This window comes from Anomaloglossus baeobatrachus, chromosome 3 (genome assembly GCF_048569485.1).
Source record: "Anomaloglossus baeobatrachus isolate aAnoBae1 chromosome 3, aAnoBae1.hap1, whole genome shotgun sequence".
NCBI lineage: Eukaryota > Metazoa > Chordata > Amphibia > Anura > Aromobatidae > Anomaloglossus > Anomaloglossus baeobatrachus.
Genome location: NC_134355.1, coordinates 583,491,145 through 583,508,942, shown reverse-complemented (window position 1 = coordinate 583,508,942; position 17,798 = coordinate 583,491,145). Strand labels below are relative to the sequence as shown.

The following is a 17,798-nucleotide window of genomic DNA, read 5'->3' as shown; positions in this document are numbered from 1 at the left end:
TCCACTCCGACTCAGACACCAGCAAGGTGCAGGTGGGTTACTGGTATGGGCTGGTATCATCAAAGATGAACTTGTGGGACCTTTTCGGGTCGAGGATGGAGTAAATCTCAACTCCAAGACCAACTGCTAGTTTCTGGCAGACAACTTCTTCAAGCAGTGGTACAGGAAGAAGTCGGTATCGTTCAAGAAAAACATGATTTTCATGCAGGACAATGCTCCATCACATATATCCAACTACTTCACAGCGTGGCTGGCCAGTAAAGGTCTAAAAGATGAAAAAATAATGACATGGCCCCCTTGTTCATCTGATCTGAACACCATAGAGAACCTGTAGTCCATCATAAAATGTGAGATCTACAGGGAGGGAAAACAGTTCACCTCTCAGAGCAGTGTCTGGGAGGCTGTGGTGGCTGCTGAACGCAATGTTGATCATAAACAGATCAAACAACTGACAGAATCTATGGATGGTAGGCTGTTGAGTGTCATCATAAAGAAAGGTGGCTATATTGGTCACTAATTTTTTTGGGTTTTGTTTTTGCATGTCAGAAATGTTTATTTCTAAATTTTGTGCAGTTATATTGGTTTACCTGGTGAAAATAAACACGTGAGATGGAAATATATTTGGTTTTTATTAAGTTGCCTAATAATTCTGCACAGTAATAGTTATCTGCACAAACAGATATCCTCCTAAGATAGGTAAATCTAAAAAAACCCTACTCTAACTTCCAAAAATATTAAACTTTGATATCTATGAGTCTTTTGGGTTGATTGAGAACATAGTTGTTGATCAATAATAAAAAAAATCCTCTAAAATACAACTTGCCTAATAATTCTGCACACGGTGTATTGTCTTCATCATGATGGAAACGGCATTGTTCAACACCAAATTGCTCCTAGATTGTCGGGTGGAGCTGGGCTTGGGTGATGTTTGGACACCATGCTTTATTTATGGTCGTGTCTTAGGCAAAATTGTGATTGAACCCCCTCCATGGATGAAAAGCCCCCACAAATGAATGAACTCAGGATGCTTTAGCAATCAATCCTTCTTCTGGATGTCCCAAACAGTCTAAGGTCACTTTATCTCAGAATTAGTCTCAAGATGCTCCAATAGTATACTGTCATGATCATGCTCTGCTGGCCGGCTGTCTTGCAGAGCCAGTTTGTTGCCTTTACTCTGCGGGTCGGTATCCTGCAGAGCTGGCTTACCCTTTTTTGTCCCCTTCAGGTTTTCAGCCTCTCCCTGACCTTGGGGAAGGGGTCCTCCGGACCTCGATTTGGACTCCCCTCCGCTTTATTACGGAGCCAATCAAGAAATAACGTCTGGAACTCCATTCTGAGTCTGACCTGGGTGCAAAAACCTAAAAAATCTACACTATATGGAGAGAAGGTATGCACACCAGTGACTATGTAAGGGGAATATATGAAAAGCAGAACCTGCTGTGTGAATACTGACATGAAAAATCCAATAGCTATATGTAAGAATGAAAATATGAAAAATGGAGTCTGCATTACTGCCATGAACATATGAATAAAGAGAAATGTAGCTATTGAATTGATCAATGCAACAGAGACCCAACACTACGCCAAAGTATTTCCCTACGTTGGGGTCCCTAGCTAGTGTGTGTCCTCTCATGCAGTTAAAAAAAACTTACCGTGTATGGGAAGCTGAGACCCAGGCTATATATGCGTATAATGTAGACTGGCTATTGGGTGTGGCCGGGTTCACAAATGAAAAACTACAAATCAATCAAGAAATAACGTCTGGAACTCCATTCTGAGTCTGAACAAGCCGACCGTGCTGCTGCGCCGCCAGGGAAAATTCCAGTTTTGGCAAGTACTTGGCTCTGATCTGCTCGTGTCTTCCCTGATCCTGTCCCGCTACTTCTCCCCTCCTCCAGCTCTCACGACTTCCTCCCTCTGCCCGTGTCTACATTCACTGACCTGCATCCCCGTGACCCCCTACTTCTCATCACCTTATTCTGTTCTGCTCTTCCCAGTGTTCTGTCTTTCTCCCTCCATTTACCTCCCACTGTATTACCCACCTTCTCCTCTCATTCCCATCCTGGTTATTTAGTTCATCCCTTCCTACTAACTGACTGCCTTTGTGTACCGAGTTTGGCTTGTGCTTTGACTCTGTCTCTGTTTTCCCTTTTGTCCTGACATTACCTTTCAGTGCACCGACCTTGGCCTGTTTGACTACTCTCCTCTAGGTTCTGGGCCACCTGGGGTTTTCTTCTATTAGTTCCTATCTGGTTGTGCTTGGGCAACATCTGGTGGTTCAGGCCTGAACTGCATCAGGTTAGCATCACATACACAACATTGCATGGCCTAAAAGTCTTCCTACACCATCCTTGCGCTCTCTAAATGGATAAACCTTCACCCTTTAGAACAACAGTTCTTTTGCTGAGCGTGCGAGGGTCTGCAGTAAAGTGTGGGGATTGCAGGTAAGTGCATAGTTTAGCACAAGTTCGTACTTGTGATATCTGTAATTGTTTAATTTCATAAGGGAATTGAGTGTCTGTTTGTCTGGGATACTGTGAAAAAAAACAAACAAAAAAAAGTGTTTGTCTTGTGATTTAATTAGTAGTAGTAGTCACAGCTGTTTCTAGAATCTTCTAGAAACTACTGGTAGTTCTTGTGGAACTATATATTGCAGCCAAAGCATGCAAGGCTGCTGAGCATGCGAGGGTCTGCAGTAAAGTGCGGGGATTGCAGGTAAGTGCATAGTTTAGCACAAGTTCATAGTTTGACACAAGAGAATAGTTTGAAGTAATCCTTATAAGTTTCCCATTGTTTTTTCTTTGTTTTTCTACTTTTTTCTGTACTGTTTATCCCCATTTAATAGCGGCTCCATGGACAATGCTTCCAGGTGTGTATCTTGTCAGATGTATGCATGCCTTGAACAGCCGTTCGAGGGTGAATATGTCTGCACTCGATGCAAACATGTTGCATATTTGGAAGCCCAGGTAACTGATCTAAATAAGCAGCTTGCCACACTCAGGAGCATTGCAAACCTGGAGAGGAGTTTAGAGCTCACTGAGCTTTCTCTGGCTGGGGCCAGTAATATGGAGGAGGGTGGAGGTGGGAAAGGTCGGGACCCAGAGGTAGGTAGCTGGATAACCATTGGAAGAAGAGGTAGGGGAAAAAGTGTCAGGGAGCCCAGCCCTGATCCGGCACAACCTAGTAAATATGCCTGTTTGGCTGATATTAGGAATAAAGGACCAGGACTAGGGTCACTACAGCAAGACATTGCTCCTACCAACCAGGAAAACAACTGCTGTCAGAAGGAGGGAAATAGGAGTGCAGCAAAGGCCAGACAGATGTTGGTGGTAGGGGACTCTATATTTAGGTGGAAAGACAGGGTCATCTGTCATTGAGACCGTGAATGCCGAACAGTGTGTTGTCTGCCGGGTGCTCGGGTTCGGCATATTGCGATTGGATAGACAGATTGCTAGGTGGGGCTGGGGAAAACCCAGCGGTCATGGTGCACATTGGTACTAATGACAAAGTTAGAAGCAGGTATGAGGTCCTTAAAAATGATTACAGGGAACTAGGAGAGAAGCTGAAGTCCAGGACCTCCAAGGTGGTGTTTTCAGAAATACTACCGATGCCATGAGTGTCACTAGAAAGACAGCGGAAGCTTAGGGAGATAAATACGTGGCTTAGAAATTGGTGCATTTAGGGAGGGTTCGGGTTCATGGAGAACTGAGAGAATTTTTCAGTCGGTTACAGGCTCTACAGTAGGGACGGGCTGCACCTCAATGGGGAAGGTGCAGCTGTGCTGGGGGAGAAAATGGTCAGACGAATGGAGGTGCTTTTAAACTAGGATCTGGGGGGAGGGAGGGTAATAGAGCAAATAAGGGGATAGATAGAGCAGATACCGACAGTGAAACGGAAGGGGTCAATGAAGAATTGGGAGGGCTGGCACATGCAAGGAATGTAGGGAGGCTAGGAGTAATAATTGTGTTAATAGAATTAAATGTCTACTGGCAAATGCAAGAAGTCTTGTAAACAAAATGAATGAATTGGAGACTCTTATGTCAACCATGGATTATGATGTGGTGGGCATTACGGAAACCTGGCTGGATGAAAGCCATGACTGGGTGACAAACATACAGGGTTATAGTACATTTAGGAAGGACAGGAAAGGCCAAAAAGGTGGTGGGGTGTGTATATTTATCAAATCTAACCTAAAACCTTTGTTGAATGATGGCTTTGGGGGGAATTGTAGCAATGTAGAGTCAGTAAGGGTAAATGTACATGGGGTGGGGAATAATGGAAAAATGGTAATTGGAGTTTGCTATAAGCCTCCTAACATGCCTGAACAAATAGAGGGTGAAATGCTGCAACAAATTGAAAAGGCAGCTAATAATAATAATCGGGTTCTTATTATGGGGGATTTCAACTATCCAGACATACAGTGGGACATAGAATCTTCTGGTTGTGCTAAAAGCTGTAAGTTCTTATCTGCAATTCAAGACAATTTCCTCTCTCAGCTGGTAGATGAAACTACCAGGGGAGATAATTTGCTAGATCTGGTCCTGTCAAATAGACCGGATACAATTTCAGATCTACAGGTCCGGGAGCACATGGGCAATGGCGGTTATAATATGGTAAGCTTCAACAGGGCCGCCACTAGGAATTTCAGGGCCACATACTGGCAAAATTTTTGGGCCCCCTTGAGACTCTGCCCAGGCTCCACCCCATCCCCACTTCCACCCCTCAAACCTTCCACACTCTTAACGCCATGCTTGGAAACATGTGAAATATATATATATATATATATATATATATATATATATATATATATACACAGTTAGGTCCAGAAATATTTGGACAGTGACACAAGTTTTGTTATTTTAGCTGTTTACAAAACATGTTCAGAAATACAATTATATAGATAATATGGGCTGAAAGTGCACACTCCCAGCTGCAATATGAGAGTTTTCACATCCAAATCGGAGAAAGGGTTTAGGAATCATAGCTCTGTAATGCATAGCCTCCTCTTTTTCAAGGGACCAAAAGTAATTGGACAAGGGACTCTAAGGGCTGCAATTAACTCTGAAGGTGTCTCCCTCGTTAACCTGTAATCAATGAAGTAGTTAAAAGGTCTGGGGTTGATTACAGGTGTGTGGTTTTGCATTTGGAAGCTGTTGCTGTGACCAGACAACATGCGGTCTAAGGAACTCTCAATTGAGGTGAAGCAGAACATCCTGAGGCTGAAAAAAAAGAAAAAATCCATCAGAGAGATAGCAGACATGCTTGGAGTAGCAAAATCAACAGTCGGGTACATTCTGAGAAAAAAGGAATTGACTGGTGAGCTTGGGAACTCAAAAAGGCCTGGGCGTCCACGGATGACAACAGTGGTGGATGATCGCCGCATACTTTCTTTGGTGAAGAAGAACCCGTTCACAACATCAACTGAAGTCCAGAACACTCTCAGTGAAGTAGGTGTATCTGTCTCTAAGTCAACAGTAAAGAGAAGACTCCATGAAAGTAAATACAAAGGGTTCACATCTAGATGCAAACCATTCATCAATTCCAAAAATAGACAGGCCAGAGTTAAATTTGCTGAAAAACACCTCATGAAGCCAGCTCAGTTCTGGAAAAGTATTCTATGGACAGATGAGACCAAGATCAACCTGTACCAGAATGATGGGAAGAAAAAACTTTGGAGAAGAAAGGGAACGGCACATGATCCAAGGCACACCACATCCTCTGTAAAACATGGTGGAGGCAACGTGATGGCATGGGCATGCATGGCTTTCAATGGCACTGGGTCACATGTGTTTATTGATGACATAACAGCAGACAAGAGTAGCCGGATGAATTCTGAAGTGTACGGGGATACACTTTCAACCCAGATTCATCCAAATGCCGCAAAGTTGATCGGACGGCGCTTCATAGTACAGATGGACAATGACCCCAAGCATACAGCCAAAGCTACCCAGGAGTTCATGAGTGCAAAAGAGTGGAACATTCTGCAATGGCCAAGTCAATCACCAGATCTTAACCCAATTGAGCATGCATTTCACTTGCTCAAATCCAGACTTAAGACGGAAAGACCCACAAACAAGCAAGACCTGAAGGCTGCGGCTGTAAAGGCCTGGCAAAGCATTAAGAAGGAGGAAACCCAGCGTTTGGTGATGTCCATGGGTTCCAGACTTAAGGCAGTGATTGCCTCCAAAGGATTCGCAACAAAATATTGAAAATAACAATTTTTTTTTTGGGTTTGGTTTATTTGTCCAATTACTTTTGACCTCCTAAAATGTGGAGTGTTTGTAAAGAAATGTGTACAATTCCTACAATTTCTATCAGATATTTTTGTTCAAACCTTCAAATTAAACGTTACAATCTGCACTTGAATTCTGTTGTAGAGGTTTCATTTCAAATCCAATGTGGTGGCATGCAGAGCCCAACTCGCGAAAATTGTGTCACTGTCCAAATATTTCTGGACCTAACTGTATATATGAAAAAATATATTATATAAAGCTGACAGTATGTATGTACGTATGTGTGTATGTGTGTATGTATGTGTGTATGTCCGCTAAAGGAATCCGCACGGTCACATTTACAATCACAAAATTTTGCACAGACACCTCATGTGACTCAGGGAACGTCAAAGACTATTGTTTTGAGGGGAAAATTTAACCCTGCAGTTTACAGTTACTCTCCAAAAAACCTGCCTCCATTAAAGTCAATGGAGCTGGAAGCTACAGGCTATTAATAGGAGCTGTGATTGGTTGCTATAGGCAACAAAGGATATTTTTATATAAGAAGCTTATGTGTGAGGTGATATGATATCGGTGGAGAGACAGATAGAGAGAGACAGACAGGGAAAGACAGACAGAGACAGACAGGGGAAGAGAGACAGTAAAAGAGAGGGAAAGAGACAGACAGGGAGAGACAGAGACAGACAGGAAAATAGACAGACATGAAAATAGACAGACAGGGAAAGAGGCAGACAGGGAAAGAGGCGAGCAGTGAAAGAGACAGACAGGGAGAAACAGGGAAAGAGAGACACAGAAAGACAGGGAAAGAGACAGATAGGGAAAGAGAGACAGAGAAAGATAGGGAAAGAGAGACAGTAAAAGAGAGACAGAGAAAGACAGAAAAAGAGACAGAGAAAGACAGGGAAGGAGACATAGACAGACAGAGAGACAGAGACAGACAGCCAGGAAAAGAGACAAACAGAAAGAGACAGACAGAAAGAGACAGACAGAAAGAGACAAACAGAGAAAGAGACAGACAGAGAAAGAGACAGAGACAGCCAACCAAAAAAAGAAACAAACAGAAAGAGGCAGACAGGGAAAGAGGAAGACAGGGAAAGAGACAGAGACAAACTCACAGAGTCAGACACACAGGGAAAGAGACAGACAGGGACAAACAGAAAAAAAGACAGACAGGGAAAAAGACAGACACACAGAGAGAGACAGACAGACAGACAGAGACAGACACAAAGGGAAGAGATAGACAGGCAAAGAGACAGACAGAGGCTGGGAGAGAGACAGAGAGACAGTTACTATCCCAGGCAGCACTGGGTACTACAGCTAGTATATATATATATATATATATATATATATATTTTATATGTATATATATATATATACAGTGCCTACAAGTAGTATTCAACCCCCTGCAGATTTAGCAGGTTTGATAAGATGCAAATAAGTTAGAGCCTGCAAACTTCAAACAAGAGCAGGATTTATTAACAGATGCATAAATCTTACAAACCAACAAGTTATGTTGCTCAGTTAAATTTTAATAAATGTTCAACATAAAAGTGTGGGTCAATTATTATTCAACCCCTAGGTTTAATTTTTTGTGGAATAACCCTTGTTTGCAATTACAGCTAATAATCGTCTTTTATAAGACCTGATCAGGCCGGCACAGGTCTCTGGAGTTATCTTGGCCCACTCCTCCATGCAGATCTTCTCCAAGTTATCTAGGTTCTTTGGGTGTCTCATATGGACTTTAATCTTGAGCTCCTTCCCCAAGTTTTCAATAGGGTTAAGGTCAGGAGACTGACTAGGCCACTGCAACACCTTGATTTTTTCCCTCTTGAACCAGGCCTTGGTTTTCTTGGCTGTGTACATTGGGTCGTTGTCTTGTTGGAAGATGAAATGCCGACCCATCTTAAGATCCTTGATGGAGGAGCGGAGGTTCTTGGACAAAATCTCCAGGTAGGCTGTGCTATCCATCTTCCCATGGATACAGACCAGATGGCCAGGCCCCTTGGCTGAGAAACAGCCCCACAGCATGATGCTGCCACCACCATGCTTGACTGTAGGGATGGTATTCTTGGGGTCGTATGCAGTTTCATCCAGTCTCCAAACGTCACGTGTGTGGTTGGCACCAAAGATATCAATCTTGGTCTCATCAGACCAGAGAACCTTAAACCAGTCTGTCTCAGAGTCCTTCAAGTGATCATGAGCAAACTGTAGACGAGCCTTGACATGACGCTTTGAAAGTAAAGGTACCTTACGGGCTCGTCTGGAACGGAGACCATTGCGGTGGAGTACGTTACTTATGGTATTGACTGAAACCAATGTCCCCACTGCCATGAGATCTTCCCGGAGCTCCTTCCTTGTTGTCCTTGGGTTAGCCTTGACTCTTCGGACAAGCCTGGCCTTGGCACGGGTGGAAACTTTCAAAGGCTGTCCAGGCCGTGGAAGGCTAACAGTAGTTCCATAAGCCTTCCACTTCCGGATGATGCTCCCAACAGTGGAGACAGGTAGGCCCAACTCCTTGGAAAGGGTTTTGTACCCCTTGCCAGCCTTGTGACCCTCCACGATCTTGTCTCTGATAGCCTTGGAATGCTCCTTTGTCTTTCCCATGTTGACCAAGTATGAGTGCTGTTCACAAGTTTGGGGAGGGTCTTAATTAGTCAGAAAAGGCTGGAAAAAGAGATAATTAATCCAAACATGTGAAGCTCATTGTTCTTTGTGCCTGAAATACTTCTTAATACTTTAGGGGAACCAAACAGAATTCTTGTGGTTTGAGGGATTGAATAATAAATGACTCTCTGAATAAACTTTTCACAATTTAAAAAAAAAAATAAAAAAAGAAATGACATTCTTTTTTGCTGCAGTGCATTTCACACTTCCAGGCTGATCTACAGTCCAAATGTCACAATGCCAAGTTAATTCCGAATGTGTAAACCTGCTAAATCTGCAGGGGGTTGAATACTACTTGTAGGCACTGTATATATATATATACATATATATATATATATATATAATACACACACACACACAAACACACACGGCCAAAAGTGTTAATACCCTTGAAGTTGTTCCAGATGAAGTATTTCCCCCAAAAAATTACAATACAGACATCACTAGGGGGGCGCACTGACATCACTAGGGGGGGCTCACAGACATCACTAGGGGGCGCACAGACATCACTAGGGGGGCACACAGACATCACTAGGGGGTGCACAGACATCACTCGGGGGCACACAGACATCACTAGGGGGCGCACAGACATCCCTAGGGGGGCACGGACAGCACTATGGGGGCATAGCCATAACTAGGGAGGCACGGACAGCACTGAGTGGCACGGACAGCAATTGCGGAGGGCAGACATCACTAGGGGGGCAATCATCACTGGGGGTGATACACAGCATTAGAGGGAACACAACACTGGGGGTGATTAACAGCACTGGAGGGTGCTGCACACAGCACTGTGGGGGGGCTGCGCGCAGCACTGTGGGGGGGGGGCTGCACATAGCACTGTGAGGGAGGCTGCACACAGCACTGTGGGGGGGCCTGCAGACAGCACTGTGGGGGGACTGCACACAGCACTGTGGGGGGGTGGCACACAGCACTGTGGGGGGGTGGCACACAGCACTGTGAGGGGGCTAGACAGCACTGGGGAGCAGGCACACAACACCAGAGGGCGGACTCCAGGCACACAGCAGGTCCTGACCACATTTGTAAGTGTAAGCACCCGAGCCCTGCTGCCCCGGGGAATCTGCCCAGGGGCCGCAGAAAAACTCATCGCAGGCCCGCGGTTGCAACCCCTGAGCTAAAGTAAGACAGGAGCGCCCCCCACCACCCATGTTCAGCTCACCGAGCGCCTACCTTTCCCTGCAGGATGCCGCGTCCTCGCCACCTCCGCGTTGCCCACAGCACTGTGTTGAGGTGCAGAGTGATTACCCCATCACAGTGCTGTGTGATGATGCGCTACCTCCCTGCTCTGCTCCAGTGCCTCGCTTCCGGTCACATGGCTGATTTGCATGCGATGCCCTAGAAGGGCTTCGCCTGCAATTTAGCCGTGTGTGCAGTGGCTTAAACGACACCGCTGGGCCCCTCTGCTGCGGCTGTGACTGGGGCCTGGTGGAGAGGGAAGAGCTTAAATGTGTAGATTGGGATAGTGTCATGGTAACTGGAGATACCGAACATAAATGGGGTACGTTTAAAGATATACTACTAGAGTCCTGTAAAACACTTAAACCCTCTGGTAATAAAATGTCCAGGAATAAAAAGAAACCACTATGGATAAATAAGACTGTACAAAGTATAATAAAACAAAAACAAAGGGCATTTAAAATTTTAAAGGCTGAGAATACGGAAATAGCATTTCAGAAGTATAAAGAAATCAATAGGAAATGCAAAAAAGAAATCAAGCAAGCAAAATTAGCTACTGAAACAAAAATCACTAAGGACATTAAAAGAAATCCCAAAATATTACTGTACCACATAATAGCCTTATACTAAAGCTCCAGAAGCAAGGACTAGGGGACACAATATGCAACTGGGTAAGGAATTGGCTAAAAGATAGGAAACAAAGAGTAGTCATAAATGGTACATTCTCTAAATGGGCTATAGTCAGCAGTGGGGTGCCGCAGGGATCTGTGCTTGGACCGATTCTTTTTACTCTCTTTATTAATGACCTTGTGGATGGGATTGATAGTACAGTGTCAGTCTTTGCCGATGACACCAAACTATGTAGGATATTAAAAACTGACCTGGATAGTACAATATTACAAAAAGATCTGGATAAGATGTCAGAATGGGCAGATACTTGGCAAATGAGATTTAATGTTGATAAATGTAAAGTAATGCACCTAGGATGGAGTAATCCTATAGCTGCGTATACATTAAATGGAAGTAAACTCGGGACTACAGAACAGGAGAAGGACTTGGGTATTCTCATTACAAATAAGCTGAGCAGCAGCACTCAATGTCAAGCAGCAGCTGCTAAAGCAAACAAGATTTTAGGGTGTATAAAAAGAGAGATTAGATCCCGTGATCCCAACGTATTGTTACCCCTCTATAAATCACTTGTAAGGCCACATCTGGAATACGGGATCCAGTTTTGGGCTCCACATTTTAAAAAGGACATTCAGAAGTTAGAGTCAGTTCAAAGGCGGGCAACTAGACTATTACAAGGAATGGAAGGCCTCCCATATGATGGCAGGTTGAAAAAGTTAGATATGTTTAGCCTAAAAAAAAGACGTCTCAGAGGAGATCTCATTTATATGTATAAATACATGTGTGGTCAATATAAAGGACTGGCACATGACTTATTTCTTCCAAAAACAATACTAAGGACCAGGGGGCACTCACTGCGAGTGGAAGAAAAGCGATTCCGACACCTAAATAGGAAAGGGTTCTTTACAGTTAGAGTGGTCAGACTGTGGAATACACTACCACAAGAGGTTGTAATGGCAGATACTATAACAGCTTTTAAAAAAGGGCTGGATGATTTCCTCAGTACACAAAACATTGTTGGTTATAAATGACTTAGTGACTAAATGTAGAACTGGTGGAGGAAGGTTGAACTAGATGGACCAGGTCTTTTTTCAACCTAAGTAACTATGTAACTATGTAACTAAGGACATTAAAAGAAATCCCAAAATATTTTATAAATACATTAATGCAAAAAGAAAAATAAAGGATAGTATCTGCCCCATAAAATATAATAACAAGTTAGTTATAGAGGACAAACAAAAGACTGAGATATTAAACAGGCACTTCTCATCAGTGTTCACCAAGGAGCAGACTGTTCCAGGAATCAATCAACAAGTGATAAATCAAAGTTCACGACCCGATATAAATGAATTTAACACAAGAAGAAGTACGCCTGCGTCTGAGTAAACAGACCGCTGTATCTCTTCTTTTTAGATTCGCTTGTATCAGGGTTGGTGCCTCAGGATTGGAGGATTGCTGATGTGGTACCGATATTTAAGAAAGGTAAGAGGGTGGATCCAAGCAACTACCGTCCAATAAGCCTGACATCAGTAGAATGCAAAGTTTTTGAGGGCATTTTAAGGGATGACATGCAAAAATATATTGCAGAAAATAATATAATAACTGACAGACAGCATGGATTCATGAAAGATAAGTCAGTAAGGTCATGTCTGGAATATGGGATCCAGTTTTGGGCTCCGCATTTTAAGAAGGACATTCAGAAGTTAGAGTCAGATCAAAGGCGGGCAACTAGACTACTACAAGGAATGGAAGGCCTCACATATGATGAGAGGTTGAAAATGTTAGATATGTTCAGCTTAGAAAAAAGATGTCTCAGAGTAGATCTCATTTATATGTATAAATACATGTGTGGTCAATATAAAACACTGGCACATGACTAATTTCTTCCAAAGACAGTACTAAGGACCAGGGGGCATACACTGCGAATGGAAGAAAAGCGATTCCGGCAGCTAAAGAGGAAAGGGTTCTTCACAGTTAGAGCAGTCAGACTGTGGAATGCCCTACCACAAGAGGTAGTGTGTCGCTCCTGCAGTGGTCGAACTGCTCGAATCCGGGGGATGATTACTCGTGGCTCGAGGGCGTCCAGACCCGGAGGCTAGAGGCCACACTCGAATAAAGAAGGGGATATTTATAGGGGAGATGTAGTTCGTGACGCCACCTGTGGTGTACGGTAATTGGGAGTACCGCTGCTGCCATTGGGAGTACCCAGGGTGATGGAGTGGGGCAGCTAGGTGACGTTGCCCTCCCCGGGTAGGGGCAGACCTCGGGACTTGGTGGGATGCCATGGAATGCAGGGGTCACTCAGGTACTCACTCAGTCAATAAGCAGACGCTGACAACCGGGTAAACCAAATCTCAGGGTATCGCTGCCGCTTGAAGGGAGCTCGTCTGGGTCCCGTCCCCTATGGTGTTGCCTGGTGATCCGTGACCTGTCTCCTGGCACTTAGTTTAACTTCAATGTGGTGGCCCAGTAGTCTGAAACTTGCCGGGCCCCGCTCCCCACTGTGGCTAAGTGTGGGAGCCTGCTCTCAGGGCTCATGCTTGGGATTTTCTGGACCGTTTGTTTGACAGGCCCTATCCCCCTTGTTGCGCTAATGCCCCGATTCTGGAGCGGGTGGGAACAGATCATAAAGGCTCCGTTCTCCTCAGGTTAATTGCTGGGTTGCCTAAAGCTTCTCCCCAACCTAGGGTCCGTGTACCACGCCGTGCCTTCGGTCCTGGACCGGTGATAGTGCCAGGCTGCTGACCATCCTAATTGACAGGTCCAAGCACCTAGCCGCAATCCCCTGCGACCGGGGGTCCGACTCCTCTAGGTCCAGACCACCGTCTGCAACCTAGACAGCCTCTCCTTGGAGCCACCACTCCCAGCTTCCTCTCATTTTCACTCCTCAGTACAGACTACACACTACACTAATCATCTCCCCTCCCTGACCCCCTAGGTGGGAGACTCTATTCCCCTCAAGTCATCCACTGGTGTGCCTGGTGGGTGTGGTGGTGTGTTTATCTAGGATTTGATTTGCTGTTGTAGGGAACACCAATAAGATAGGGACCTAGAACCATGAGGGACTTGGGACACTGCACGGAAGGGCAGCTTGTGCAGTACCCTGTGATGACCTGATAGTCCAGGGGCGTCACTGTATTAATGGCAGACACTATAACAGCTTTAAAAAAAAGGTTGGATGATTTCCTCACTACACACAGCATTGCTGGTTATAAGTGACTTAGGGACAAAATGTATCATTGGTGGAGGAAGGTTGAACTAGATGGACCTAGGTCTTTTTTCAACCTATGTAACTATGTAAAAGAGCAAAGAACGATATAATGACTTCGATGACATCTAGAATAGAGTGGATATAGACAGAGGAAACCTAAGAGGAGATGTCCACTACAAGGGGAACCCCTTCTGTTTCCACATATTTCCCCCAGGTAAACTAAAAAGCCTTTACTCACTTCCTGTACTGGCGACGTTCCGCCGATGCCAGGGCTTGAGGTGCTGGAGCTCACCGGACGCTGTGACGTCACGAGAGACCCGCGCCCAATCAGCGATGGCTTCTTCTCCTCACCTTTGGACCAAACAATTTAATCAACAGGAAGTTAGTTTTCTGGCTGCCGCTCATTTCCTGTCTATTTTCTCATTTGGTGAGAGGAAGCCAGTGCTGATTGGACGCAGGGCCCACGTGACATCACAACCCACGTGAGCCCCAGGAACACGAGTCACAGCACTGCTGCAACAGCAGCGGTACAGGAGGTGAGTATAGGCTTTTTATTTTATATGTAGGAAACATGTGGAATCAGAAGGGATTACCCTAGTAATGGACATCCACTTTACTAGTGGTCTGGAAGAAAAAGTCTCCCATAATAAAGAATAGAATAAGCAGTTTATAATACCAGAGATCACTATTTGAAAATGTTGCAACTTTTGAAAAACTGGGTAGAAACATTCAACATGGTAATGCATTCACTAACATAGTTATACTTTTATATCATTATTATTATGGCCTGGCAGCTACTTTGTAGTTAGCAGTTGTGGTATTTTTCATAAAGTGTATTTTTTGTAGTATAATAGAAGAAATTGACTTACTAGACTCTATACTGTTTGCCTCCTGTTTGCGTTCACCTTCATGGTGTTGGAAGCCTTAAAAAGATAGAGTAAGAAGTCCATATAAAAAGAACATTATTATTAAAACCAATTAAAAGTGTACATTTCACACTTAGTGTATTTTAAGAATTGCAAATGAAAACAAATAATCTTATAAATATCTGCATCTATTTTTAGTTGAATTGGTATGGAAAAACATTGTGGCATGATCCATCATACACTGTATTACAGAGGTTCTTCTGACTTCTAAAATTTTTGTTGATAAGGTTGAATACCACTGGAATACCATACCATGTATATACACAATGTGAAGGTAAAATATTCCTGCAGTTCCAGATTACAAAGAGAAGGCACTGTACATGTGTCTCTGCCACATGACCAAAACACATATTGGAAAATTACATATCTTTTCATTAACAATACTTTATTTAATTCACTGTAATACTGCTTGAAGTATCTTTATAGGAGTTGTTTGGTGCCACTCACTTGTGTATCAGGAGGAGAGTTGTTCAGATTAATGCGGGCTTTACACGAGATGACTGATCGTGCGATGCAACATCGGGGTCACGGTTTTCATGACGCACATCCGGCATCGTACACGACGTCGTCTCGTGTAACACCTCCTAGCGACGCAGTATCGCTCACAAATCGTGAGTCGTGTACTCGTCGCTAGGTTTCATAAAATTGTTTAATTAAAATGGCGGCGGTTGTTCATCGTTTCCGTGGCATCACACGTTGCTCCGTGTGACACCACGGGAACGATGAACAGCAGCTTACCTGCCTCCCGCGGCACCCGACGGCTTAATGGAAGGAAGGAGGTGGGCGGGATGTTTACAACCCGCTCATCTCCGCCCCTCCGCTTCTATTGCCCGGATGCTGTGTGACGTCGGTGTGACGCCGAACGTCCCTCCCACTCCAGGAAGTGGACGTTCGTCGCCCACAGCGAGGTCGTCCGGAAGGTAAGTACGTGTGACGGGGGTTAAACGAGTTTGTGCGCCACGGGCAACTAATGGCCTGTGACGCAAAAACGATGGGGGCGGATACGATCGATCGTGCCATCGCACAAACGGTCGTCTCGTGTAAAGCAGGCTTTAATCATTGCCCCAAATATTTGTTGGCACAAGTTCACAATCATTAGGTATCATGAATTTTTCCTATTCTAATAAATAGGAGAAGTACGCGAGGAAGCTACGTCATCAGAGCCACTTAACTCCAAATGCATAAGTGAGTGGCGCCGAACATTGAAGTGGGGATTTCTTTCTGTAATGATTGATCTTGAAGTATACAGACTAAATGACCATAGGATGGAGACTTGAAGTGTTGCAAGGTTTTTTTTTATAGTTTAAATTAACACATTTTTGAAACTGAACTGTTAGATACCAGACAGGCATGGAAATTGATATACAGTACGTATACTGATATATTTAGATAAGACAGGCAGTAAACCACGTAAAGAAGCTCTCCCGTGAATTTCCCCCCAAACCTGTGTATATGTGTATGTAGTGTAGTGTTAATATTTTAATATACTTATCGATCTCCGTCTTCTCTGGTATCCAGCGCCACTCTGATCCTCTTCTGAGTGATGTCACTGCTTTTCAGACTTTGTGGGTCACACTGCGCTCTGTGTAACCTGGATGTGCCTTTTAGAGTGAAAGAGTAGCAAAGTCCTCAACACTGAAGAAGACAACAAGAATGTTTGATCTTGTTAAATAAATAATTTATTCTGATCTCATGTTATTCTGTTGGGTGTAGACCCACTGTGCCTCAGCACTGGCTCACCGTGGAGGGGCATAACTACCTAGTTTTCACTAGAGCCTCTGATGGTGAAGAAAGGCTTGTGCTTGAAGGTAGTTGCCAGGTGCTATTTCAGGGGATACCTCGGTATTGTTGCAGCTTACCTCATGGGTCAAGGATGCAGGAATGAACTCAGGTGTAGACAGGATGGCTGGTGCAGACTGTTACAGTGGATATGGCAGACACAGCTGGTATGGCAGGTACTGCTGGTTTGGCAGCTACGGCAGGTAGAGCAAATAAAGCAGGTTCTAACAGGTATTGCAGGTTCTGATTTGTACAGCAGGTTCTGACAGGTATGACAGGTACTGGAGCACAGGTACAGGTCAGAAGGCACAGGTTACGGACACAGGATACAGGGAAGCAGATCATGACATGACAACTAGCAAGCGTGTCCCTAGCAGTAAAACCATGTTGCTCAGGAAGTAGGTCAATTGGACAATCATACGGCCTCTGTAGTGGTAAAGTCTAAGGGTGGCTTTACATGCTGCGATATCCGGCCCGATATCGCTAGCATGAGACCCGCCCCACATCTTTTGTGCGCGACGGGCATATCGCTGCCCGTCGCGCACAAAATCGCGCACCCCCGTCACACGTACTTACCTGCCCTTTGACATCGCTGTGACCAGCGAACCGCCTTCTTTCTAAGGGGGCGGTCCGTTCGGCGTCACAGCGACGTCACAAATCAGCTGCCCAATGAAAGCGGAGGGGCGGAGATGAGCGGGACATAACATCCCGCCCACCTCCTTCCTTCCGCATTATGGCCGGAGGCAGGTAAGGAGATGATCTTTGTTCCTGCGGCATCACACGTAGCGATGCGTGCTGCCGCAGGGACGAGGATCAACTTCGCCCCAGCAGCGATAACTGGCAGCGGACCCCCATGTCAGCGAGGAGCGATTTTGGACGTTTTTGCAACAATCCAAAATCGCTCCTAGAAGTCACACGCTACGACATCGCTACAGCGGCCGGATGTGCGTCACAAAATCCGTGACCCCAACGAGATCGCTGTAGCGAAATCGTAGCGTGTAAAGCTCGCTTAAGCCTCCTTCTTGTCGAAGATATAGGACCAGTAGGTGAGTGACAGACCCGGAAGATTTGATGAAGTTGCTGGTGGTCAAGCAGGACAGACAGGAACGAGACATTTCTCGTGACAGGACTGACCCCATCTAAGCACCTCACCGGATCACCAGT

At 44.8% G+C, this 17,798-nt stretch overlaps 1 protein-coding gene across 1 annotated transcript in view; it reads right to left on the bottom strand.

Moving 5' to 3' along the window:
* LOC142297315 (kyphoscoliosis peptidase-like) overlaps window positions 1-17,798 on the bottom strand; it is a 91,837-nt gene that overhangs the window by 58,255 nt on the left and 15,784 nt on the right. Inside the window, exon 5 of the mRNA XM_075341553.1 lies at window positions 14,799-14,852. Within this exon, the coding sequence (XP_075197668.1) occupies window positions 14,799-14,852 (54 nt within the window). The remainder of the gene's footprint in view (window positions 1-14,798; window positions 14,853-17,798) is intronic.